Genomic DNA, 25,142 nt, shown 5'->3' with positions numbered 1-25,142 from the left:
CTGTGGGTCACTCAGGAACCTGGCAGGGAGCCTGGCACACAGCACTCAAGGAGTACTCAGTAACAGGGGAAGGACGGCTCGGTAAGGCCAGGAAGAGGGTATGAAGTCGAAGAGAAGGAAAAAGCTAGAAGCTCAGGCTGGGGCGGCAGGAAGAGGAACGAAGGAGGCAGACGCTCAGGTCTTTAAGGAGGGACATGGTGTTTCTAGGTGAGGAACGGCGGAAGGTTCCAATAGCCGAGGCCGTGACTTTAGGAGAAGGTCAGAGGCGGGAAACCACAGGGGCATGCTCAGGGACGGTAGACGGACCAGTCTGGCCGGAGCAGAAGCCACGGACCGAAAGCCCGGAAAGACTGCAAGCTGAATCACGGAGCCCCTTCCCCGCCAGTCTCAGGTGCTCGAGCGGGCAGCGCCACAGAGCGTAACCCGGAGAGGAGGCACCCGCGCAGGGAACCCAGCCCAGCGGGCAGCCATGCAGGAGAACCACGCGTGGACTCTGTCCAATTCCAGCTTCTCGGGCCCTGCCCCGGGCAGCTGAACCAGAACCTCGGTGGGAGGAGCAGAATTTCTGGGAACACGTGGGTGATTCTCACGCAGCCCTGTTGGCCCCTCTGAGGACCCGCCTGGGGAACCAGAGTCCGGTCCAACTTTCTGACACAGTCCCGCCCACGGCACTCAGTGCAGCCCTCGCTAAGTGTAGGCATGACGGGGCCCCGAAGGACGAATGGGTAAGAGCTGACCGCCTCCCTGACCTTGGTCCTCTGGCCCTGTCTGAACACTCTTAGCGACAGGAAACTCACTACCTTAGAGGACAGCTCATTCCATTTCTGAGCGGCTCTAACTGCTGACAAATGTCCTCTTCTATTCTGCTGATGACGGTCAACCCAAGGGTTAGTCCGCTGAGTCATACTGGACTTGAGAGCTACGGGGCTTCTCGCCGACCATCTCGCTCACCCGCTCATTTTACAGATGAGCGAAGTCAGGCGGAAGGAGGCCTGAGCTGCCCGAGGTTACCGGAGAGTGAGCGGCAGTGCCCGGGGCCAACTCCCAGGTCCCTCCAAGTCCCTGGGAAACGTTCTTTGGAATAAAGTCCTTGGACGTTCTGGCTTTATTTAGACATGGCCTTTAGATCTAAAAGCTTAAGTATGTAACAGGGCCACAGACATGGGCTACAGAACATCCTCAAAACTCTTAGTTCCTCTTAACGAATTCATAGAATATTTACCCACCGTTAATCCATTTCAGCTACTGGTGGATGGCAAATGGTTCCCAAGGGTGTTCGGGGGCCTCCGAGTGCTCTGGCCTTCCTCCCTCCCTCGTCCCCTCAGCCTTCCGGGCACCGGGAGCACCGCCCCTGCTCGGCCTGCTCTGCCTCACGCTCCTTCCCCAGCCCCGAGCTCGTCGCCATCTGACATCACTCCTCGTTTTTATTACGCTTCCCTTCCCCGGAACGTGGGCTTCACGGTAGCAGGGGCTTTGTCAACTGTATCCAGGGTTATATCCTTGGCTCCCGGTTGGCCCCGAGCTGTACATACTCAGAGAGTTTCACTGCATGAAGAAATAAACAGGTATCAGAGAGGCGGTGTGGAGTTTCACACGGCCTGGCCGCAGCTCTGAGTACTGTCGGTAGGTCACGCACACAGTGGGCCTTCGGGAGGACGGCAAGTTTCAAAAGATGATTTTGGCCGTCCGTGTGGGCCATGGAGCAGGGGACACAGGCGTGAAGCCCCCGTCTTCACTTAACCAGGGCCCCCCACTCCTCCCAGGAGTACAGATCAAGTTGTGGCAAAGCGTCTGCACTCGGGGGTATTTACGTACGTGTGAGACACAGCACGGCGGGCAGAATCCACACAGGAGGGGCTGGTCAGAAGAGGGGGGCCGGAGGGACACTTGCAAAGCACGTTACGCGGCACCAACGCCCGAGGTCCTTATCAAAGACCGGGGAGGGTGACTGAGATGATGGAGGGCAGGTGCCCCCTCCCTGTTCCCCGAGCAGTATCGGACGGTACCAACGTGGGTCTCAGCCCTGCCGTGACCACCCGTGCGACTCTGGGTGGGTACTTTTCCTCTCTGGGCGTAGCTTTGCCATCTGTGAAATAAGGATAGTGCTGCCCCCTGGCCCTCACCCATCTAGTGGACACCTACTGCATGCTCGCTAGGGCCAGGCAGTGGGTCTACAAGGCCATGCAGACACAGGAAGTCTGGAGAGAGTGGTGGACACAGACAAACCCACAAAGACAATGAGAAAAGCACTCCGGACAAAGGGACAAGGTGCTACAAGAGGAAGAGTTAGAACACCCTGGTTTGGACTGGCAGGCAGGGACCTCTTGATGGCATGACACCTGAAGAAAGCACCAAAAAGCGAGTAAGACAGGGCTGGGTGGAGGGCAGGACGTAGCCAGGCCAGGCACCCTGAAGGCTGAGGTCGGGGTTCCGTGCTTGCCTCAAGGGCAGTGGAGCCACAGAAGGGCAGTAAGCAGGAAGGGACCCGCTCCTGGCTGATGTGTGGAGCTAAGGTGGGGGTGGAGCGGGCAGGGGCCGGAACAGAGAACAGGGGTCTCAGTGGCAAACGATGGCTTTGGACGCGCTGTGGGGAGTAGGGATGGTAAGATGTGGGCAGATGAGGACGGCGGGAGGAAGGATGGCGAGTGAGGTGGACGGGAGGGAGCGGGTGTCCTAGATTTCCAGCCGAGGCTGCCGAGCGGACCGCGGAGCCATTGCTGAGAAGGGAAAGGAGGCAGCCGGAGACCCCAGCAGGTATGGGAGCTGGAGACGGGAGGGCTGTGGGCGAAGAGTCCTTTCCGGTGGAATACCTAAGGGGTAATATGCAAGAGGCAGTCTCGTGAGCCTGGAACACAAAGGAGAAGACCGAGTTAGAGACAGATGTGTGAGTTTCCGGCAGACGGATCCCGGGAGATCGCACAGCACAGGACGCCGTCATTCAGAGGTCTGAATGCAGAGGAGCTGCCCAAGAAGACTAAAAATCAATAGGCAGAGAAGTAGACGGAAAGTCTGGAAGGCATGATATCGTGGGATGTCAAAAGGGAACACATGGAGAGGAGCTGCCGGGAGGCCTGAATGTCCCTGACATGAGAGAGCCGAGGACCACAGGGGTCAAGGGAGAGGGGGCAGACGCCAGACCGGGGTGGGTCCGAGAGTAATGGGCACACGGGGGTGGAGACAGCTCTCTGGAGAAGCCTGGCCAACAAGGTTGGGAGACAGGGGCGCCAGGAGTTGGTTAAGCGTCTGACTCTCGATTTCGGCTCTGGTCGTGGTGTCACGGTTTGTGAGCGTTTGAGCCCCACGTCGGCCTTCGCACTAACAGTGCGGAGCCTGCTTGAGATGCTCCCTCTCTCTGTGCCCCATCCCCACTCGCACTCTCTCTGTCTCTCTCAATATAAATAAACTTTAAAAGAAAATTAAAAGAAAAAAAAAGAAGGCGGCAGCTTGGGGACAAGGGAGGCACTTGCCCACTCACTCTGTCTCAAGATGGAACATACTAGTGCTTACAGAATGCAGATGAGCAGAGACTGAAGACCCAGGACAGGGGTCCCCGCAGGGCTGTGGCTCCTGTGAGGGCAAGAGAGGAGGGTTCCAGAGCCCACGTGGAGGGACCGGTATTTGAGGAAGGGGCAGAGCCTTTCCAGTGCCGTGTAGACGGTGTGAGCACGTGCTTGGAAAGCACTTAGCACACAGCACTTGACTTGCTTGGTGTCCCACAAACGTCATTGCGAACACCATTCACAACTGTGCTTTCCCCCCTGGCCCTCCCAGGTGCACGGCCTCCCCAGAAGCACCCGCTTGCCGGGAGAGGAAAATTCATCATGGACAAAATGCAAAGGGGAGGGAGGATACTTGGTCCCTCCCGTGCAAAACTGTAATCACGCAGCCACCGCCTTCTAAGGGTGATTATTTCTTCTCCAAAGAAACAGCTCATGCTTACAAAAGAATACATCGGGTATAATTAACAAAACGAGCACCTGGGAGTAGGGACGCTTCCGTGACCTTTGAAACTTCGCCTGTGCCTCGCTATGATAACCTCTATTCTGACTTTCCTGTTTAACTCTTCCTTTACGGTTTCACTATGTCATAAACGGACACACGTACCCCTGAACAACGTCAGCGCGGTAGCGCGCGTTTTCACGTCGTTAACTTTCTCTTGCTACGCTGTATTCCATCGTATGGATGTACTGCGCTTGACGTAATTCTTTCTACTGCTGATGGAAAGTGGGCTGTGTCTGCTTGCTTACTCATTTCCAACACTCCTGAACGTGCTTCCTGGGGCCCACGTTACAGCTTATTTAGGACATATTCTTAGGAGTGGAACTGCTGTGTCAAGGTGAACGTGCTTCTTAAGCTTTAGTATCTGATGCCAGACTGGTCTCCAGAATGGCTACACAATTTACACTCCTATCTTGAGTTTTGGAGTTTGGCCAACCTGGCAGATAGGAGGAAGCTGCGATGAAATCATTTGAATTTGCGTTTTTCTGCTCATAAGGCTGGGTATCTTTTCATATACTTAGTGACCATTCTGATTTTCGCCTCTGAGGACGCCGTTCGTGGCTTTTGTCCCCTTTTCCTATGTCTTTTTGTTATTAACGGGCCAAATTTTAAAATATTTTCTGAATATTAATCCTTTGTTACCTAAGTGTGTGGCAACTGTCTCCTCCTGGTTTGTGACTCGCGGCCAAAGATCCCTCCCCCCTCCCCGCACCCCTGACCTATTCCCAGTCTGGCCTTGGGGAGCACTGTTCATGTCAGAGACATTCGGTCTTTACGTAACTCTGAATCTTTATTACAAGTTTCCAACAGATACTGTAAAATGTCTTCAGAAAGGTGGAGCATTTTCCTACACTGTTTGTGGGTTCGAGCCCCCCATCCGGCTCTGTGCTGACAGCTCAGAGCCTGGAGCCTGCTTCAGATTCTGTGTCTCCTTCTCTCTCTGCCCCTCCCCCACCTTCTCTCAAAAATAAACAAACATTAAAAAACAAAAAACAGGGGCGCCTGGGTGGCGCAGTCGGTTAAGCGTCCGACTTCAGCCAGGTCACGATCTCGCAGTCCGTGAGTTCGAGCCCCGCGTCGGGCTCTGGGCTGATGGCTCAGAGCCTGGAGCCTGTTTCCGATTCTGTGTCTCCCTCTCTCTCTGCCCCTCCCCCGTTCATGCTCTGTCTCTCTCTGTCCCAAAAATAAATAAACGTTGAAAAAAAAAAAAATTAAAAAAAAAACAAAAACAAAAAAAAAAAACAAAAAAACTTATACGTTAAAATGTTAATGCGGTTAAATGTAACAATTTCTTCCTTTACGGTTTCTTATCTAAGAAATCCTCCCCAACCCAAAGTCATCATTATCCATATTTTCTTCTAAAAGGCTTAAAGTGTTGCCTTAAGTCTTCACCTGTATTTTGTGTTTGCATATGGTGTGAGGTATGGATCTCACTTAATTGCAAAAAGGGAACCAACTATTGGGGGAACCATTACTGAGAAATCCACCCTTACCTCACCGATCTACAGTCCCATCTCTGCAATACTCGTGGCTTCTGTGGGTGCAGATGTCAGTTCCTGATCTTTTATTTTGTCCCATTACTGTATTTATATTTATCCCTGTGCCAATCACTGTAGCTTTCATCATCATCTGGCAGGGCAAAGCCTCCATTTTGCTCTGCTCTCTTTTAAATGTTTATTGATTTTTGAGAGAGAGAGAAGGAGGGGGGCAGGGAGACAGGGAGGATCTCTGCAGGAGAGGATCTGAAGCAGGCTCCATGCTGACGGTAGAGTCCGATGCTGGGCTCGAGCTCACAAACCATGAGATCACGACCTGAGCTGAAACATCAGATGCTTAACCGACCGAGCCACCAAGGTGTCCCATCTTGTTCGTATTTAATACGACCTTCACCATTACTGACCACTTGTTCTTGCTTTATCACTTCTGGAATCAGTTTTTCAAGTTTTCTGAAAAGTACTATTGGAATTTTGACTGGAATGACAATGACTCCCTCTAATCGACTTGAGGGAAATTGATTATCTTTAATAATAGTGGGAATTTCTATCCTTGAATACTTTCTCTCTCTCTCTCTCCATTTAAGTCCTCTTTAATGTCTTTCATGTTAAGTAAATGATCTACTTTTTTCTCCAGGAAGAGTTAGTTCCTATGCATTATTATCTTTACTTCTAGGTAGGCTTTATTTTTTGTTGCTAACTCTAGTTGTGTTGTTTCTCAGTTTGCTGTCCATGTAGAAGTATGTCATTTCTTTTGCATATTGATTTTGTATCTAGCAACCTTGTTTAATAATTGAGGCTCACTGGGAAAATGACAGTTTTGTTCCTTCTCTGACAATACTTGATCTCTTTCTTGCCTACCATGCTAGCTAAGACTGACTTCCAGGACAATGTTAAATAAAAGCAGTAATAGTACACATTCTTTTCTTGCTCCTGATTTTTAAGGGATTTTTTTTTAATATCACAGAACATAATGATCGACATAGGCTTTTGGCAAATACTTTCCCCCAGATTAAAGACATTCTCCTCTATATCAGTTGGCTGGTAGTTTTGTTTTGTTTTGTTTTGAAATCATGAATGGATGCTGAATTTTATCAAATTCTTTTCCTAGAACTATTATAATTTTTTCTTTAATCTGCTAATGACATTAATATACACTAATACCTTTTTCTAACGTTAAACCAAACGGTATTCTTGACATACATGGAACTTGATGGATTCCATTTGTGAATACTCTTTTAAGGACTTCTGGATATCTATTCATAAATACGACTGACTTTGAATTTTCTTTTCTTGTACTATTCTTTACCGGTTTGGGTATCAAGGTGACACTAGCTTCGCAAAAAGAGTTAGGGAGTGTTCTTTCTTTTTTTATTTTCTAAAGGAGCCTGCAAAAGATTAGAACGTGTCTGTTTCATGGATGATGGACAGAACACTGCCTAAAAGCACCCATACCTGATGGGAATACTTCTGTAATAGTTACAAGGCTACTCAGGGTTTCTACTTCTTCTTTAATCAGCTTTAGTGCATTCTGGTATTCCGGAAATGTGTCCATGTTGTCTAGGTTTTAAAATGTTATTGGCATGAAATTGACTGTAATATTCCCTTACTATCTTTTTAATCTCTGCTGCAGCTGCAACATTATCCCTATTTCCATTACTAACATTTTCTTTCTTGATTTAGGAAGAAAGGTGGGTTGTCTATTGTAGTAGCCTCTTCAAAGAACCAGTTTTGGGGCTGTTTCTCTCTTCGGTCTTTTTATTATTATTATTGTTATTATTATATTTTTATTATTATTTATATTTGTTATTTCTTTCTTCCTGTTTCGAGTTTATTCTGTTGTACTTCTCTAACTTTTTAAGCTAGATGCTGAGCTCACAGAGTTTCAGTCTTTCATTTCCTTTCTGATACAAGCACCTAAGTTATTTCCTAAGAGGATTTTCTTCTCTGAGAACACCTGGCTTCAGCATCCGGCTCCCCGACGGCCAAGAGGAGTAGGCTCTAAGGCCACTCCTTCCCAGCTCAACCTTTTATACCAGGACCCCGGTCAGGGAGCGAAGCACGGAGAGGGGGAGACAAGTTACAAGACTTAGCACTTTCCTAGAGAGTGGGTCACTTTACTGAAGGGACTGTCTAAATTACTAGATTAAGGGGCGCCTGGGTGGCGCAGTCGGTTAAGCGTCCGACTTCAGCCAGGTCACGATCTCGCACTCCGTGAGTTCGAGCCCCGCGTCGGGCTCTGGGCTGATGGCTCAGAGCCTGGAGCCTGTTTCCGATTCTGTGTCTCCCTCTCTCTCTGACCCTCCCCCGTTCATGCTCTGTCTCTCTCTGTCCCAAAAATAAATAAAAAATGTTGAAAAAAAAATTTAAATTACTAGATTAAGATAAGTCTTAAATTGGATCGACCATCTAGGTTATTCCCCTTCCCCACACTGATCTGTTGGCCAGGCTCGTGAAACACACAAACTTAGGTATAGCAACCAATCAATCAGTCAGTCAAATTTCAGGGAGTGAAATGTGAAGACTTCGTTATAATAACTCTGAGTGACCATTACGATCCATAGTATTCCCTACTATTCAACCAGCTGTATAAATACAGTTATTTACTAGTTTCTTTTTTCTTTTCTTTTTTTTTTTAAGTTTATTTATTCATTTTGAGAGAGAGAGAGAGAACACACTGGGGAGAGGCAGGGCAGGGCAGAGAGAGAGAGAGAGAAGGAGAGAGAATCCCAAGCAGACTCTCTGCTGTCAGTGCAGAGCCCAATGTGGGGCTCGATCCCACAAACTGTGAGATCAGGACCTGAGCCGAAATCAAGAGTCAGGTGCTTAACTGACTGAGCTACCCAGGCGCCCCTCATTTCTTTTAAAGGTATGTTCCAAGCAGACTTTCCGGCGTACCTTTTTCCTTATTAATACAACACAACCCGACGAGAGGATGGAGGCAAAATGTTTTAAAAACCACCTCCAGAGGAACCTTACTGCTCCATCATCTATTCTGTAGCCATTGTTGAGAGCCTCAAGACTTCTGAGCTTCTGCTGTGCCCGGTGCTGGGAAACAATGGCCAACAAGCCCAGGCACAGTGGTTGCCCTCACACGTTTTACAGGCTAAAGAGGACGAGGGACAAAGGGACAGGCGGTGCTCAGGCATGATGACAAATGTGTCGAAGCCATGCGCATGCAATGGGAACACGTGTAGAAGGGGCGTGGCCTATCATTTGGGGCTCAGGGGACACCTTCCTTGAGGAAGGGGCGCCCAAGCTGAAGGAGCCAGGTAAGGAAGCGGTTCTGCCTGTGCCAAGGCCCGGGGGCCGGCGAGGATGCCCCAAACACCAGGGCCTGACAGAAATTCAGAATGGCGTGTATCCAGTGATAGGGGTTAGGAGTGAGAAGAGTCTAGAAAGGCAAGCGGCCACCCAAGCATGCGGGTCTCATCCGCCTGGAAGGTGCCTGGATTTACACGGAGGACCACCAGGAAACACTGAAGGGGGTGATGGTCCTCTGGCCAGGCTAACGTCTCTCAGGACAGTCCGACACACCACAGATACATGAATGTCTAGTTGTCTGAACACTTTACCTCATTCTTTGGTTTTTTTCTTTCGGGGACCTCTACCAGCAAAGTGATCTACACAAATTCGAAGGCAAAGAACGTGTTCTCACCAACACCATATGCTGTTCCAGGGGAAACTCTAGCACTGGGGGATACACTCCAAGAATACATCCAATAAGTAAAATCGCGTGCAACGGACACTGACAAAGGATACGAAAGCAATCCTCTGATTAGAGAGGGCAGCTTTGTAGAAACACAGGCCGGATGGATCCTGCTTCATTTGGAGCACCAAGGCTTGCTGCCTTCTGGCCTTACTCGTCGGAAAACCAACCCTGTACATGTGGTCCCCGTCTGCAGCTGCCCTCTGCTAGAAGAGTTCTTTCTTCACAAACAAGTAGCATTTAGCCCTTTCTTTTTTTATTTATTTATTTTTTTAAACTTTTTTTTAATTTTTTTCTCAACGTTTATTCATTTTTGGGACAGAGAGAGACAGAGCATGAACGGGGGAGGGGCAGAGAGAGAGGGAGACACAGAATCGGAAACAGGCTCCAGGCTCTGAGCCATCAGCCCAGAGCCTGACGCGGGGCTCGAACCCACGGACCGCGAGATCGTGACCTGGCTGAAGTCGGATGCTCAACCGACTGCGCCACCCAGGCGCCCCGCATTTAGCCCTTTCTACTCAAATTAGCTTACTAGAAAGCACAGATTATTTCACATAAACAGAGCAATTAGCAGAGGCTTGGTAAATATTAGCGGTGCTATAAAAATATTATTTTTCCAATAGCCTTTTAAAAAATAGGCAGATAAGAAATCTGGATGTCTCTCAGGCATTTCAAAATTAATATATCCTGAACCACAGCCATTACCCCATTCAGAATGTGGGGCAATCTGTAATAAGTGTATTAAATTCTCTTTAAAAAAGTTTTTTTTTTAATGTTTATTTTATTTTTGAGTGAGAGAGAGAGAGACCATGCGAGCAAGCGCAGGCAGGAGGGGGTAGGGGCAGAGAGAGAGGAAGACACAGAATCTGAAGCAGGCTCCAGGCTCTGAGCTGTCGGCACAGAGCCCGACACAGGGCTCAAACTCACAAACCGTGAGATCGTGACCTGAGCTGAAGTTGGATGCTTAACCAACTGAGCCACCCGGGTGACCCAAGTGTGTTAAATTCTTAAAAATGACAGGGTGTAGAGGCAGTGTTTTATATTAAAAGAGAGGTGTGTGTGTGTGTACGTATATATACATGGATGTATACATATACGTACACACGCACACACGCACACACACGCATATACATATACATACATACACCCACCCATCCCCAAATCCAATGCATGAACCTGACCGAACCCCAGTTCAAGGGCAGGGCAGTTATAAAAGACATTTTGGGAATAACTGGGAGATAGATTTGGGACCAAATATTAGGTATCGTGGCGCGTTACTTTCCCGGGTGAGATACTCAGGGTTACTGTGGTATTACCGGGGAACCTTACTTTTAGGAGACACAAGCATGGATGTGTTTAGGGGCACAGAGCGGGGCCACCTCAAAAGGGCAGGGGGAGCAAAATGGCAGCAAGCGGCGAGGCTGGGTAGAGGGCGTACGTGGGCCCGTCACGCTAGCCTCTCCGCTTTTAGGCGGATTGGGAATTTTTCAGAAAGCAGGAGAAACAAGCAAACACCCCCAAAACGGCACCCTGAGCTGCTGCGGCTGCAGAAATACTAAGCCACCGGGCCTCACGAAAGCCGCTGAACAGGGAAAAGAAGAGATCAGATCAATGTGGGCAGGTGTAAGGTGACGGTCTCGCTCAGAAAACGAGGCTCGGAGATGCAGTTCTGAGGAAAGGCAGTTCGTGTCCTTCCGGCCCTGGGACAGTGATAGCCTCTGAGCCTCGGGGAGCCGAGCGCGGGAGGGCTTCCTGCGGCAGGAGATGGTGAGCAGAGAAGGGCCCTCTGCTGCGTCCCTCCTCAAACCTTTGGCGGTGCCAACGGTGCCCGCTGCTTCCTGCACGGCTCCCCTGCCCTCTGCGGTCACCTGGAGAATCTGCCAAAGGGCAGCCCCCGCCCCCTTCTCTGGAGCCCCGGGCCCAGGATGCCGGCCTCCTTCGCTGCGGGGCCGAGAAGGCCCGCCCTGAACCTGCCGTCTCACTTGCGCAGGTCCGGCCCCCTCCCCGCGTTCTCTGGGCATCGGGAAGTGGCCCAAAAATAGAATCCCACAATCCTACCAATCTGGGTTCTCTGGAGGGCTCTGAAAAAGTCTTGTCCCCTCTCCTCAGTATTACCACTGCTGCCATCATTCCAACGGGAGAAGCGAAGAGCTGGGAACGGGTAACTCTGCAACCATCACAAAATTCCCGGTGTTCTCAAATTCACCGGGACCACACAAAGGGCCATGAAGGAGCTGGAGCGTCACCCACCTCGACCGCTCACGTCTCCAAGGGCTGTCCGCCATCTTGCCAGATGGCGTGGTCCCCGTCTGGAAGGACCCGACAGAGAGCTCTTGCTTATACTGAGCCCAAACGGACTCCTCGTGGCTGTTGCCAGCCTCAAGCAACTGACGATCCCTCTTCCCTCAGTAGCTGGGCGCGAAGGCACCGGCCTGCCCCGCTGCATCCTCCCCACACAGGAGGCCTCCTGGCGGCTGCAGCCCCAGGCTAACTCCAGGAACCAGCGAGCCTGAGGACGTGCGGGCTCCCAGAGGCCGCGGTGTGGACAAACTCAGTCCACCGTGGGAAGTGCACAGGCCGCCCCGCCCCTGGATCCACCACAACTTCTTCCATTGCGGACACGGCTTCGCTTTCCACGCGGGCTTTAATGGAGGACCCAGTGGAAACATCACACCGGGAAGCACAAAATCCACATGACATTGAGTTAGTGCGGCTGGGAGGGTTCCATCTGGGCAAGCCCCTTCTGTCAATGGCATTTACTTAATGAGAATAAAAAGAAAGCATGATGAACTACGAAGGGTGGCTCAGGGTATAAAATAAACATAAATGCTTACCTCCCCCTGGAAGCTCTTCAGCAGCGGCGCTACCTGCTTGCGCAAATCCTGGAGCGAGAGGGGCGCGTCAGGAAACAGCCATCGGAGAAGGAAAGAGAAGGGAAACATTCGTTAAGTCCTCCTATCAAAACAGCTTTGAATTCAGTGATGACTGCCACCAGATAAAGCAATCTTGGTCCCTCCCCTGTCCGTTTCCTTCGTTCGGACAACATAAATCACGCCGACTGGCGCTCTGTCGTTTAAATGAACTTCCTCGAGAATACCATTAGATTTTATTTCTACCCCGTCCAGGTGAGACGCACCTCACCCCCCAACGTGCTAGGGACGCAAGTTTTTGCTCGTATCGGTCTGAGGTAACCTGCTTAGCATAAAACAGGAGTTAACGGTGTAGACTGGACTGAAAAGGTGTCTGAAAAGGATCTGGGGTCCCCGTGTCGCGTTTTAGCTGTTGCCTTAGAGCGCTGTCACTCACTAGGAGATACATCTGTTTGGAAGCCATGTCTGACACGGTCAGTGGAAATTTCATCCCAAGCCACCAGTCCACATTTTAAGACGATGGAACAGCCCAGAGGGAAGTCGGTATGAGTCTCCTCGAGAAGATTCTCTTTGAAATGAAGTAACTGGCTGCGGCACAACGTAGCGATCATCGTCAACGCCACTGTATCGTAAACTTCAAAGCTGCGGGGAGACTAGATCTGAACTGTTCTCAACGCAACAAGGAAATGACAATCACGCGATGCGATAAAGGCGGTAGCTCGCGCTGTTACAGCAACGACGGCGCAAAATACAAACGTGCCGAACCAACACACCGGACGCCTCCGACTCCCACGACGTCGTGTCAGTTGTACCGACAAGTCAGTGACCTGAGGCACGGACATCTGAGGTGTTCACTGAGCCCGACCTACGCGCCAGACCGGATTTAGTAAGTCTGGACCAAAGCCAGGTATCCGCGTACTTCCAGGTTCTGGGCCTTAAGCACACGCCAACGGACACTGACTAGACCGGTGAGGACTGGACATGTGCCAATCAATCCAGAACACAAGAAGAAGGCAAAGCATTCTGTCAGGAGCCCTGGGGATGGGCGGGGGGGGGGGGGGGGGGGGGCGGAGAACACAGAGGAAGGGTCAATTCAGATTAAGGGAGGTGAGGAGTGGTTTCACAGAGGAAGTGGCGTCCGAGCCAGGAAGGCAGGCAGGATCTTTGTAGGTCAGCTGCCAATGTGCCCGTCTGGGCTCTCGCCACCTCTAAACCGCTGAGCCGGGCCGCTGTCGAACCTACGGGCGCTACCAAGCAAAGGAAGGGTCTGGATGTCTGTCCACAGCTCCTAGGTCAGAACCACGTCCGGAAGACGGAAGGCAGAAGGCGGGGGCCCTGATTCCAAATTCTGGCCCCGCCACTCACCATCCACGGGAGCTCGGGATGCCGGTTCGCCTCCCAAAGCTCAGTTTTCTCAGCTCCACATGCTCAAGGGTCACGATGGCCTCCCCGAAGAGGGGATCAAGTGTAATCCACATGGGTAGTATTGCTCCTGACACACGGCAAGTACTTAATAGTATGAACGACTTTTTATTATTATGAGTAACATCGCCATTACCATTCAGGGAAAAGCTTTCTAGCAAATTTTTAAAAAGTTATTTATTTATTTATTTATTTATTTATTTTTAAATTTATTTTATTTTTTTATTTATTTTATATTTATTTTATTTATTTTTGAGAGACAGGCCACGAGGAAGAGAGGGGCACACAGAATCCGAAGCAGGCTCCAGCTCCGAGCTGTCAGCACAGAGCCTGACGCGGGGCTCGAACCCACAAATTGCGAGATCGTGACCCGAGCCGAGGTCGGTCGCTTAACCGACTGAGCCACCCAGGCGCCCCTCTAGCAAACTTAGAGTTATCCTAAATCGATCGGAGTGCACAGAAGACAGCCTTTTCTGGCATCGGGATTTTCAAGCATCACTTGAAGGTGGATGAGGAGGGAATTCACGGACCCCGGAAGGGGTGGGGGCTGAGCGCCCGGCCTCTCCCGCTCTGGGGTGCTGGGATGGTCTAAGTAGCCTGGCCCTGGGCCTGCTCGCCCCCCCGCCCCTGAGGTGAGCCGTCCTTGTCAGCTGCACGTCTGGCACCTGCTCGCTCTTTCAGCGACTGACTGACAGCGTTTTGTGCTCCTTTAGCCAAGCACCTGAGCCAAAGGGCCCTTCGGTCGTAAGCTCGAACCCACCTCACTCACTTGCCGAGCCGAGCACTATTAGGGAGCACTATCAGCAAGGGCGGCTCCGGGTATTTAGTGCTCCAGTGTCCTCGGTGGTTTTCCTCTGGACCAGGGCCCCTACCCCTCCTGGGTCGTGAGGCCTTCTGAGAATCTGAGGAAAGCGAGCGATGCTTCCCTCAGGGATACTGTCCGGCAAATCACCCCACCGTGGCCTTCCTAAAGCCTCCCCCCAGAACCCAGGTTAGGACCCTGAGGAACACTTGCCCCCGCCTGAATTGTCACTTAAAGCAACTGAATTTAAGAATTCAGTTCCTCGGTGGCAGGAGCTACCTTTCAAGTGCTCGGCAGCCACAGGAGGCTGGCGGCCATCGTGCCAGATGCCAGACGCAGAGCACCTCCCTCACTGCAGAGTCGGCCATGAGTCGGGGCTGTACCACCAGCTCTGGGCCAGACAGAGCTAACCCACGTTATTCTGGATTGTAACCCTGCCAAGGTATCTGATCAAGAAGTATCCAGTTTCCCTTTTAATTATACGTCTTCCTCTAAGTTGCATTCCTACGGGTGACGCCAGTATTTCCGTGGAGAAGTCCACACTTTCGCTCCTCCCCAGGACACGGGTGGAGCGCTCCCGAGGGCCACCGTCCACGGCGTGCCTCTGCCACAGGCTGGGGGACCTCTCTGCCACCTGCTGAATTCCTCAGCATCCAAAGACCCTGATCCTTTGCAAATGCAGCCCGCTCATGTGGAGGTGGAAATGCATCATCTTCCGTGTTTTTGCGCCAAGTTCAACGACCAAAACCAATCAGACTCTTCACCAGGCTCTTCCTAAATAAATAAGGCCATCTGTGCTAGGCCCACTATCGGCCCCCAGGGACGCCCACGTCCTGATCCCCGGGACCTGTGGCTCTATTAGGCTACATGGTAAAAGGGACTCTGCAGATAGCAGTCGGGGGCCCTGAGTCTGGGAGACGCGCCTGGATCCCAAGCGAGCCAGAGGCGGGAGGAAGGAGGGTGAGAGCCCAAGAGGGTGTGACCGTGAAAACGGGGGTCAGAATGACAGGGGTGGACGCCAAGAGGTGCAGGCGGCCGGGGAAGCTGCAGGCGCCTAGAGAATGATTCTCCCTGGAGCTTCCTTTTTTTTTTTTTTTTTAATGTTTATTTATTTTTGAGACAGAGAGAGACAGAGCATGAGCAGCGAAGGGGCAGAGAGAGAAGGAGACACAGAATCAGAAGCAGGCTCCAGGCCCTGAGCCGTCAGCCCAGAGCCCGACGCGGGGCTCGAACTCACACACCGCGAGATCATGACCTGCGCCGAAGTCGGATGCTTAACCGACTGAGCCACCCAGGCGCCCCTCCCTGGAGCTTCTGAGAGAATACAGCTCTGCCAACACCTGGCTTCAGCCTCGTGGCACCAGTGTTGGCCTTCTGATCCCTGGCACTGTTGGATGAGGAGTTTCTGATGTTTTGAGCCAGCAGGTCCACGGTGCAGCCACAGGAGACCCTACTACGACACCGTCTCACTTAGCCCGTGTCCCTCTCGGGAGGACGCAGCACAGAGGACGAAAAGGGCGAGGAACGAGGGGAGATCACCTCTGGGTCCCGGGCAGGGTCAGGGGTAAAAGCCTATGTTGCGACCGCGAGGAACGAGCCACGCTTCTTTGGCAGAAACCCGCGACCACGGGTAATGACGCGGAGGTCTGGGGTGGAGGCGGGGAGAGCCCGGGGACTCTGGGCTGACCCCTTTCCCTCCCCCCGCCTCCCCGAGGCCGGGCCAGGCAGGCAGGACGGGCGCCCGGCACCACTCTGGTCACAGACTGCAGACACAGGAGGATGGCAAGAGCGCGTCTGTTGCTGGTTTTCTAAAAAAGCCGACTTCGGGGAAGGTGACGGGCTAACGAGGTGCGGCTGTGGCCTCCGGTGTTCTCGCCGGGCAGCCCGGCACTAGGGTGCGCATCCCAGCGGGTAAAGAGCTGGCGAACTTTCCCGAGGCGGCACCGGCACGGTTCGCGGCACGCAAGCTCCGCTTTCACACGCGCGCGGCCAGTCCCCCTCTCCGAGGCCACAGAGCCACGCGAATCTATGTACAAGCAAGATGTAAACAGCTCGAGGACGGGAACTCAGCGTGATGCCCATCTCACGACCACTGCAGGGACGGCCCTTGGCTTTCCAGGGAGCTATGGCTGAGCCCCCGCCCCACCAGCAGGTAGTCGGGGGGCTCTGGGGGCAGGCGGCGGGCCTGCCTTGCCGGTCCGATGGCCGGAGGCACCTCCTGGGCCTCGGACTCTGGAGAGGGGACTCCCAAGGCTTTCAACGGGTCTAGATCTGGGCCTGCAGAACCGAGGCAGCCAGGCCCTGGTGTCCGTCACAGGATGTGTTTCCTGTCGCTTCCCACTGGGAGTCTGTAAGGGCAGGAGCGATCCTGTTCCTTCCGGACCGAGGGCTGCTTGAGGGCAGGGAATGGGTTGTAGTCCTTCCCACAGTCCCACATCCCGCACCCGAGCGGGGCTGGATGATATTTTGCCAGGGAAGTCTAGGCGTGGGACGCTTCAAAACTCCAGAGGTTGGGGGCGCCTGGGTGGCTTAGTCAGTTAAGAGTCCGACTCACGGGGCGCCTGGGTGGTGCAGTCAGTTAAGCGTCCGACTTCAGCCAGGTCACGATCTCGCGGTCCGTGAGTTCGAGCCCCACGTCGGGCTCTGGGCTGATGGCTCAGAGCCTGGAGCCTGTTTCCGATTCTGTGTCTCCCTCTCTCTCTGCCCCTCCCCCGTTCATGCTCTGTCTCTCTCTGTCCCAAAAATAAATAAACGTTGAAAAAAAAAATTAAAAAAAAAAGAGTCCGACTCATGATTTTGGCTTGGGTCACGACCTCACAGTTCACGAGATTGCGCCCACGGTCAGTGCAGAGCCTGCTTGGGATTCTCTCTCCCTCTCTGTCTCTCTCCCCCCCCGCCCCCCCCCCCCCCGGCCCTGCTCATGCTCGCTCTCTCCAAGTAAATAAATAAATAACAAAACAAAACAAAACAAAACAAAACAAAACAAAGGGTGGACTGAGGAAGCCGGTCACATTCCGGGCTCAGTCCCACTCCCTGGGGGTACAGGGGGAGGGCGGCGGGTGCGGCCCGGCCTGATGCACACGGTGCCCTCTGCAGCCCACGGCCTGGTTGCGGCCCAGAGAGCAGACGTGACGTCGGGCTGCACTTCCAGGAGCACTGATCTCAGTCTCCTGTGTGTATGGCAGGGGCCCGGCACACAGGCGGGACTCGAAAGACACGGGGTGGGTGCAAGCGAGAGAGAGAGAGAAAGAGAGAGAGAGCGGCTGAACGCCCCATCCGAGCGCATCAAGACCCGGGTGCGTGAGGGGGGCCTGCTGCGGGGCCCGGTCCGCAGTCCAGGCCAGCACCACCACCGCCAAAATCCGGGTGCCAACCTCCTAGGTGACTTAGAACTCTCCAAAGCCATGTTGAAAAAGCAAAAAGAACCAGATGAAATGAATATCCCCCTAATATTTTCATTTCCTGCCCCATCAATATAGAAGTTATTAGCAGAGAACAGATACTTCTGGTACTAAGCTTTATGACACCTGGGGGGCATTTTACGCCTCGGCACATCTCTCTTTGGACCGGCCGCATGTCAAGAGCCACCCCCCCCCCCCCAGCCCCCATCTCATGGAGCAGCCCAGGGCCGATTCACAAATAGGGGGTCTCCTGGGAGAGAGGCTCGGGGCTAGCCAGCTCTCGCTCTCTCAGCCGGTCGGAGGCAGAAGTGAAAGAACAGGAATGGAGAGAAGCAGGAGGAGAGCGGGGAGAGCAGAGGTCAGGAGGAGGCGGTTCCAAGAGGGAGAAGGTGCTCGCTTCTATCAAACGGCATCACAGACGTGAGGCTCGCGGAAAGCTCTGGATTTGGCCGCCAGGTAGGTCCCGGGAATGCTGAGCGCCCCCTGAATGGAGTTGGGGGTAGAAGCCAACCTGTGAGGGGCTGAGGGGCTGGGGCTCTGAGCTCTCAGGAGAGAGGTGGGAAGGGGTGGGGGGAGCAGGTCTCGGGCAGAGTTGACAACAGTTCTCACTGAGCATGCCCTACACACCGAGCGCTGCGGCAGGGACCTCAGACGTGCTAGCGTCACCGCTGTTCGCAACAGTCCTGCCGGCAGAAGGGATGGAGCCCTCCATTTCACAGATAAGGACAGCTGAGGCTCAGCAGGGGAGGAGCACTTGTCCAAGGTGCCACAGCCAGAAAGGAGGACGTGACCCCAGCTCTCCAAGGCCCGTGCCACGGCGAGATTTTGTACAGGAGTCAATCGCCTTGACCAGGCGTGGGCACAGGGATGACATCTGGGAGTTACCTGGATGGGGATATGGAGTTGGGGACTCATCTGTCACTCAAGAGTCTTACAATGGGCCCAAACTCTGAGGGGAAATGGTAAAACTGGACGGGGTCAGAGAACGTAAAAGGTGGCGGGGCCGAGGCATCTGGCACCACCGTGGAGGACAGAAGAGGCAGGGAGAGAGGGTGAGGGCACAGAGGCCTTGGTGCAGGGTCCGGATGGTACAAGACCCGGGCACCCTGGAGCCGAACTCACAGAACGGTGCCTCTTACCAGGCTTGCCTCAGTCTACCCCACACCCCGCCAACCCGGGTCTGGGCCTGCCTCACGAAAACACCAGCTGTGAGAAGTAGAGGAGGTGACCGAAGTATTCCTGAGTTCTGGCGCTGCATTCTGGGAAGGCAAAGAGAGCCGAGCCTCCCATCGTGATCGTAAAGGAAGTAAACTCATCTCCACTGTCCCTGCTGTAAGCAACCCGCTGTATTCTCGCAATTATTCCTCCGGGAACAGTCCCGTCGCGTGACAGACTTGCTTAAAGAACCTCTTAAGATGTTAAAGCTGGATGCATGTGTTGGCACTTACGCGTGTACATATGTTTCAACAGCTCTAGAGAGGGGCGCCTGGGTGGCTCAGTCGGTTAAGTGTCCAGCTCCTGATTTTGGCTCAGGTCACGATCTCACGGTCCGTGAGTTCGAGCCCCGCGTCGGGCTCTGTGCTGACAGCTCAGAGCCTGGAGCCTGTTTCGGATTCTGTGTCTCCCTCTCTCTGACCCTCCCCTGTTCATGCTCTGTCTCTCTCTGTCTCAAAAATAAATAAACGTTGGGGCGCCTGGGTGGCTCAGTCGGTTAGGCGTCCAACTTCAGCTCAGGTCACGATCTCGCAGTCCGTGAGTTCGAGCCCCACGTCAGGCTCTGGGCTGATGGCTCAGAGCCTGGAGCCTGCTTCCGATTCTGTGTCTCCCTCTCTCTCTGCCCCTCCCCCGTTCATGCTCTCTCTCTGTCTCAAAAATAAATAAAAAAAAAAAGTTAAAAATTTTTTTTAAATAAATAAATGTTAAAAAAAATTAAAAAAAAAAGAAAACCTTAATAATTTAGGGGTACCCACTTCACCCAGCGACAGGCTTTGCAGTGCAGTTTTCAATTCACTTTGATTCTGTACCATTTATTGAGCAAAAAGCAGCAGACATCTTAATGCACAGAGTGACGTCCTCAAGATTGTTACTATCGATGTCTGTTGGCAAAGCCAGAAAGGCGCATTTCAACCTCCTCTTCCCCGCGTTCATTCCAAATAATAAGCAATGTTTATCGAGAGACGCTTCTAGGCAGAAAGGATTTTCGTTGTTCTCCACACCACGGATTCGCAGCTCATGTTTTAGATCGGAAAGCTGAATGGTGCAATGCGATTGAGGAAACTTTCTGGGTCATGATGATTCTTGGAGAAAATCGTTCTGATTTAAAAGCCCCAAACAAAACAAAACAAGACCACCACGTGGCACTCAGCAGCCCCACTTGTGAGCTACAAGTGGAAGACGTCCCAAAACGCAGCGTGTGGCGCTGGCTTTCTGCCCATTCAGGGCACTTGGATAGTTTCTGGAAGGCTCTGTTCCCACTTTGGGGCCTGGTATTTGCTCTACCGTTCCCAGGGCCGGGCTTATCACAGAATCTCGTACCACAGATTGGGCACTGGTGGCCACCAAGGTCTACCTCTGTGTCCAGGAAAAGAATGGTGCCCAGGACACGGCTGTTTAAGGCTTTGAAGGACAAGCAGGTGAAGGGGGACAGCCTGGCTGTCGCGGCTGAACGAAAAGAGGCTGTGAATCACAAACACATCTTCCATCATAAAACGGTGTCTATTTTCAAAATATCGTATGGTCCTGATTTCTCAGGATGTTTTACTCAATTGCACGATGTCCCTTTCGCTTCGGCTCCGTGGTGTTAACTCATGTGTCCTTCTGTGAAATGACACTGTAACACTCACAGCTGTCTAGCTGCGTCCCTCAGAGGTACCTCATCCTCTATGGTGGTGGCCCAGGAGTGGGTCCTGTCTTCTCTGGGGGCAGCACGGCCTTCCCAGGAGTACTGGGCAGGGGGGCGGGGGGGGGGGGGGGACAGTGGAGGCGCTGGGCCAGGTCGCCTCTGAAAGGCTCGACCAGGGCTGTCACAGGATCTGTCAGGGACCCAGCCGGCGGCAGCAGTGGCTACCCTTGGGCGACTGTTTCAGAACCACCTTGGCCCAGGGCCACTCTCCATGCTCCCCTCTCCGCTCAGTTCACATTTTTAGAAGATTTTTAATGTTTATTTTTATTTTTGAGAGAGACAGAGAAAGAAACAAGTGTGAGCGGGGAAGGAGCAGAGAGAGGGAGACCCAGAATCCAAAGCGGGCTCCAGGCTCCGAGCTGTCAGCAGAGAGCCCGACGCGGGGCTTGAACCCACGGACCGTGAGATCATGACCTGAGCCGAAGTCAGATGCTTAATCGACTAAGCCACCCAGGCTCCCCCGTTTCAGTTCACATTTTGCTGGCTGTGTTTGGATGGTGAAAGGTGGGAGGGGAATAACCCCTGCTAGAGGCCAGGCTAAAGTAGGAGACTGGCTTGCACTGAAAACCCTCTTAATGCTTATGTATGCATCAGCTGAATGCATGTAACACACCCACCTGGGGCTGAAAAAGTGATCTCCAAATGAGTTTACTCACCCCCCCGTTTCCCCCTTCCTACTCAGGCCTCCAAGGGAGAAAATGCTCATTTGAAAACATTTTAGGTATATATTCAGTATATGGCGGAGTAACATGTAGTGTTGTCGTAAAATGTAGTATCGTCACACGTAAGATGTACCACGATTTTATGCCACATCAAGGAAAAGGTGTTGCTTATAAAACTGAAGTCACTGGGGCGCCAGGTGGGTCAGTCGGTTAAGTATCCGACTTCAGCTCAGGTTGCGAGCTTGGCAGTTTGTGACTTAGGGCCCCGCGCTGGGCTCTGTGCTGACAGCTCAGAGCCTGGAGCCTGCTTCGGATTCTGGGTCTCCCTCTCTCTCTGCCCCTCCCCTCACTCACGCTGAGAATGAGAAAGGACAAGTGTGCCGGTCGTTGGCACAGAGGGACGATGGCGCACCGGGGTTCACGGTACTCCTCACCCTATCTTGTGTATGTTTGAAACAGAAAGTGTTTTTAGATTTCACTCTGAGAGACACCAAGCCTTCAGCTGACTGATCCCAGGCAACAGGCAGGGGGAGATTCATGAGGTTGGGGGGGAGGGTCCGTTCGCTCTTAGATCACAAGCTGCCAGCTAGTCACCCGTCACCTCCATCGGGTTAACCTGGAGATCGAAGGGTCAACTGGTCCAATCTCCGACCCGTCTGTGGTGTCCCAGCCACGAGGCTTGCCCTCCCAAGGCCACTCCCGTCCCCTCCTGGGTCAGTCATGGTGTCAGGATGCGCCTCGTCGTGGATCACAGATTTCAAACACCGAGCTGGCGTGTCTTCCCTCTGGACCAAATGCCCCCCCCCCCAACCATTGTTGTGGGACCCCCTCGGCAAAGCCCTCCCGCCTCCGGAGGGTGCAAACGCTCAGATTCTAGCTGCTAGAGGTACAGCTGACACAGAAGCTGGATAGGGGTAACTGGATGGGCTCATTTCCTTTGGACACCAAGAAACCCCTATCCCGAGGATTTTCTTAAAGAAAAATACGAATACATTTATTTTCCGAAATGGGGCCCACCATTTAAAAGTACATTAACACACACTAAGTACAGCATTAGGTGAGAGAAAAATACTGGTTAACGGTTAACGGAACCATAGCTTTGCTGAGAAGTAATCAGAAATTGGGGATTTGTTTTTTTCCAACCAAGATCCTCATCGGACTGAATGGAGAAAATAGGGTCTCTTTTCTCCATCTTAAGGCCAAAATGCTGAAGACAGACTGTTCAAAACACTGGGCTACTGATTCTTTCTTCTGAGGTCTTTGGGGTTCTCAAATACACTGATGATGTCTGAACCATCCTTATCAGCAAAGAAAAACCCACGTGGTGCACCATACCAAAGGCTGGCCTTATGGACGGTCACAGAACAGTCTGCTTTCGTATTGATGAGCCATCCCTTCTACAGATACGTCTATGCATCTTGGTCCGGTGTATTTTTATAAGGTCCCGGTGGCACCAATGAAAGAATTGTAATTATCCGTAAAAGAAAAAAAAATGTTCTTGGCCTTTATTTCCCTGGACGCCACTTAGATTTAAGGAATTTCTCCCTTACCGCGTCCGGCGGATCACGGCCCAGGTGTGGAGGTTCTGAACCCAGACAACGTATATTGTACGATGCACACGCTGTCCAGCTCAACTTAAGATACAGTTCGGTGAAGAGGGAAGTTTCTCTCTGTGCCGCGATACTGAAACCGCTTCTCGACTCATCATCGGAAGGTGAATCACGCGGCTACCAATGGAGCACCCTACTTTTGGTGACTTTTAGAGATGAACATGTACTCCCTGCAGTCCTTGTGATAGAAAAAGGTAATGTTAAATGGCATTTAAACTGAAGTGTTAAATAAAAAATATGTTTCTATACAACAGCAGACAGTATGTCCTGGCAATTTCTCAAAGATTGTAGTTCACAGATTTGAGAAAATTCCATTAGCTTTAATTATTTATCAGCAGTCAATTTAGATTACTGTTCTTGACCTATTTTTACAGTGTATGGGCCACCCGGCAATGAAATAAATGAATAGTCCTTTTCTACAGTGGCTGATTTTCTGAAATAATAGAAATCTAGTTTAAGGAAGGGAATGGAACCCCAAACATGTAATTACCACAATATATAACCTGCCACGCTGCCTTTGTAGCTGGATAAAGTGCACATCTTTGTGAGTTTTTTGGTTATTAAATGAGATTATCTTGAAAGGGATAAACTCGCTCATGCTATAATTTCTTCCCATTTAAATTTCTTTGCTCCATTTAAAACATGTTCTGTATCTTGGCAAAAAGTCTCTAACACTGATGGATATGCCTTAAGCACTGTGCCTAATGAAACCGCGTAATGGGAAGGCCCGGCTTTGCGGAGCCGGAGGGGAGCGTCTGCGGGGCTCGAGGGGAGGGTTCCCGGTGGGGAGTGCAGAGGGCCAGCCGCGGGCACAGGAAGGCAGAGGGGGGCACCCCTGGGTCCCTGGGCAAGAGCAAGTGGTGTCCTTCCTTCGAAGACTCGTTTGATGATGAGAAGTGGCAGGTTGATCAGACTGGTACACTTGAACTTGGACCTAAGGTGATAAGGGCTGGGGACGGTGCCCAGATTCGAGACGCAGAGGCCCTGCTTTGAAGCAAAAACAGATAGTGCCTCGTGGCGGCCCAGGAGTTACGGGACGGCCCAAAGGTCGCCAAGCCAGTGGTTCTCAGAGTGAGGTCTGGGGACTCCCGGCTCCCCGAGATCCTTCCAAGGGTCCACGAGCTCCCAACTATTTTTGTGATTCGCCTTTTCCACTCTCATTGTCTCCCGAATGTCCGTGGAGTTTTCCGGATGCTCTGTGATGCGTGATGAGGTCATCACTCTGATGTGATGGCACGTGGGCTTGTGTCTTCTTGTGCTTTAAAAAGTCTCAGTTTCGATCTCTAACACACCACTGCTGATGGATATGCACCCCGACACAAAAGCTCTCTGGAGTCAATTTTAAGAGACCAAGATGTTTGAGATACAGCAGCTCTAAGGTTTCTAGGCTTGGAGCAGAGATGTGCATCCGGCGGCCGGCAGGTCAAGGCTGTCTGAGGATCTGCTGGTGTCCCGGGAACCAGCTGGGCCGGCCAGCCGCCTCTGGGCCTGGAAGCCCTCCCCCAGCGTCCCGTGGCGCCCGCCGGCCTGAGGGCTTGGAAACGCTGGCTGTCGCAGCCTGGGCTGGCGTCTGCCCTGCCCGGGGGCACAGGGACTTCCTGCCAGGGCTTTGGGTGGCCGGGGGAAGAGGCAACCTCAGGTTCCTCCAACCAGTATTCTAAATACCTCTGATTTGCCTTTAGGTCACTTCTGAATAAACGCTCATGCCTAAACTCTTGGTTTTATTTCAGAACTTTGAAAACACTGCTGTGATTTGTTTACGTATCTACACATCACTGGGTTCTGAGTCTGTCAAAGAGAGGAACCACGTGTTGGACGTCTAACCCACTATAAAACCGTTCAAGCCTTTACTACGGGCCAGGAGTGAGCTCGTCGCTGCCTTCGTGGGGTTTATATTCTGTGTGAAAGATGAATCGAGTCCGGATTCCCAGCAGACAGCAGAGGGGCCACGCACACCCCAAGTCTGCTCCCGGGGCCACTGACGGTGTGCAGCCTGCGGACTGAGTAAGAAAATGAGTAGATGCTCAGACGCATCATCAGCACCTTGACCTTTTATGGGGTCATGTACCAGACAGGGGACCTGCCCCAGAGGTGTCTTTTTACCCTGGGGCTCCTCAAAAGAACCAGGAAGCGTGACCATACTTCACCACACGTGCCCACCGTGTTAATTCACACCAGGCCTTAGGCCCTGTGGACATTGAGACAAAGGGGCTACTTGGGATTAGAATGTAGGTTAATCCATCAGTTTGGTGTTCCTACTTCTGGGAGTTTA

General features: G+C 52.2%; 1 protein-coding gene across 9 annotated transcripts in view; it reads right to left on the bottom strand.

Annotated features, from left to right (window-relative positions):
• The window catches only part of CUX1 (cut like homeobox 1), a 369,562-nt gene that overhangs the window by 189,006 nt on the left and 155,414 nt on the right, over positions 1-25,142 (bottom strand). For all 9 annotated transcript variants that reach the window (XM_086691941.1, XM_086691948.1, XM_086691943.1 and 6 more), the window contains exon 3: positions 12,036-12,083. In XM_086691941.1, coding sequence (XP_086548067.1) covers positions 12,036-12,083 — 48 coding nt within the window. The remainder of the gene's footprint in view (positions 1-12,035; positions 12,084-25,142) is intronic.

The sequence above is a fragment of the Puma concolor genome, chromosome E3 (genome assembly GCF_028749965.1).
Source record: "Puma concolor isolate L17-30 chromosome E3, mPumCon1.1.hap2, whole genome shotgun sequence".
Taxonomy (NCBI): domain Eukaryota; kingdom Metazoa; phylum Chordata; class Mammalia; order Carnivora; family Felidae; genus Puma; species Puma concolor.
Note: the sequence above shows the minus strand (reverse complement) of the source record. Positions and strands in the feature narration are given on the sequence as shown.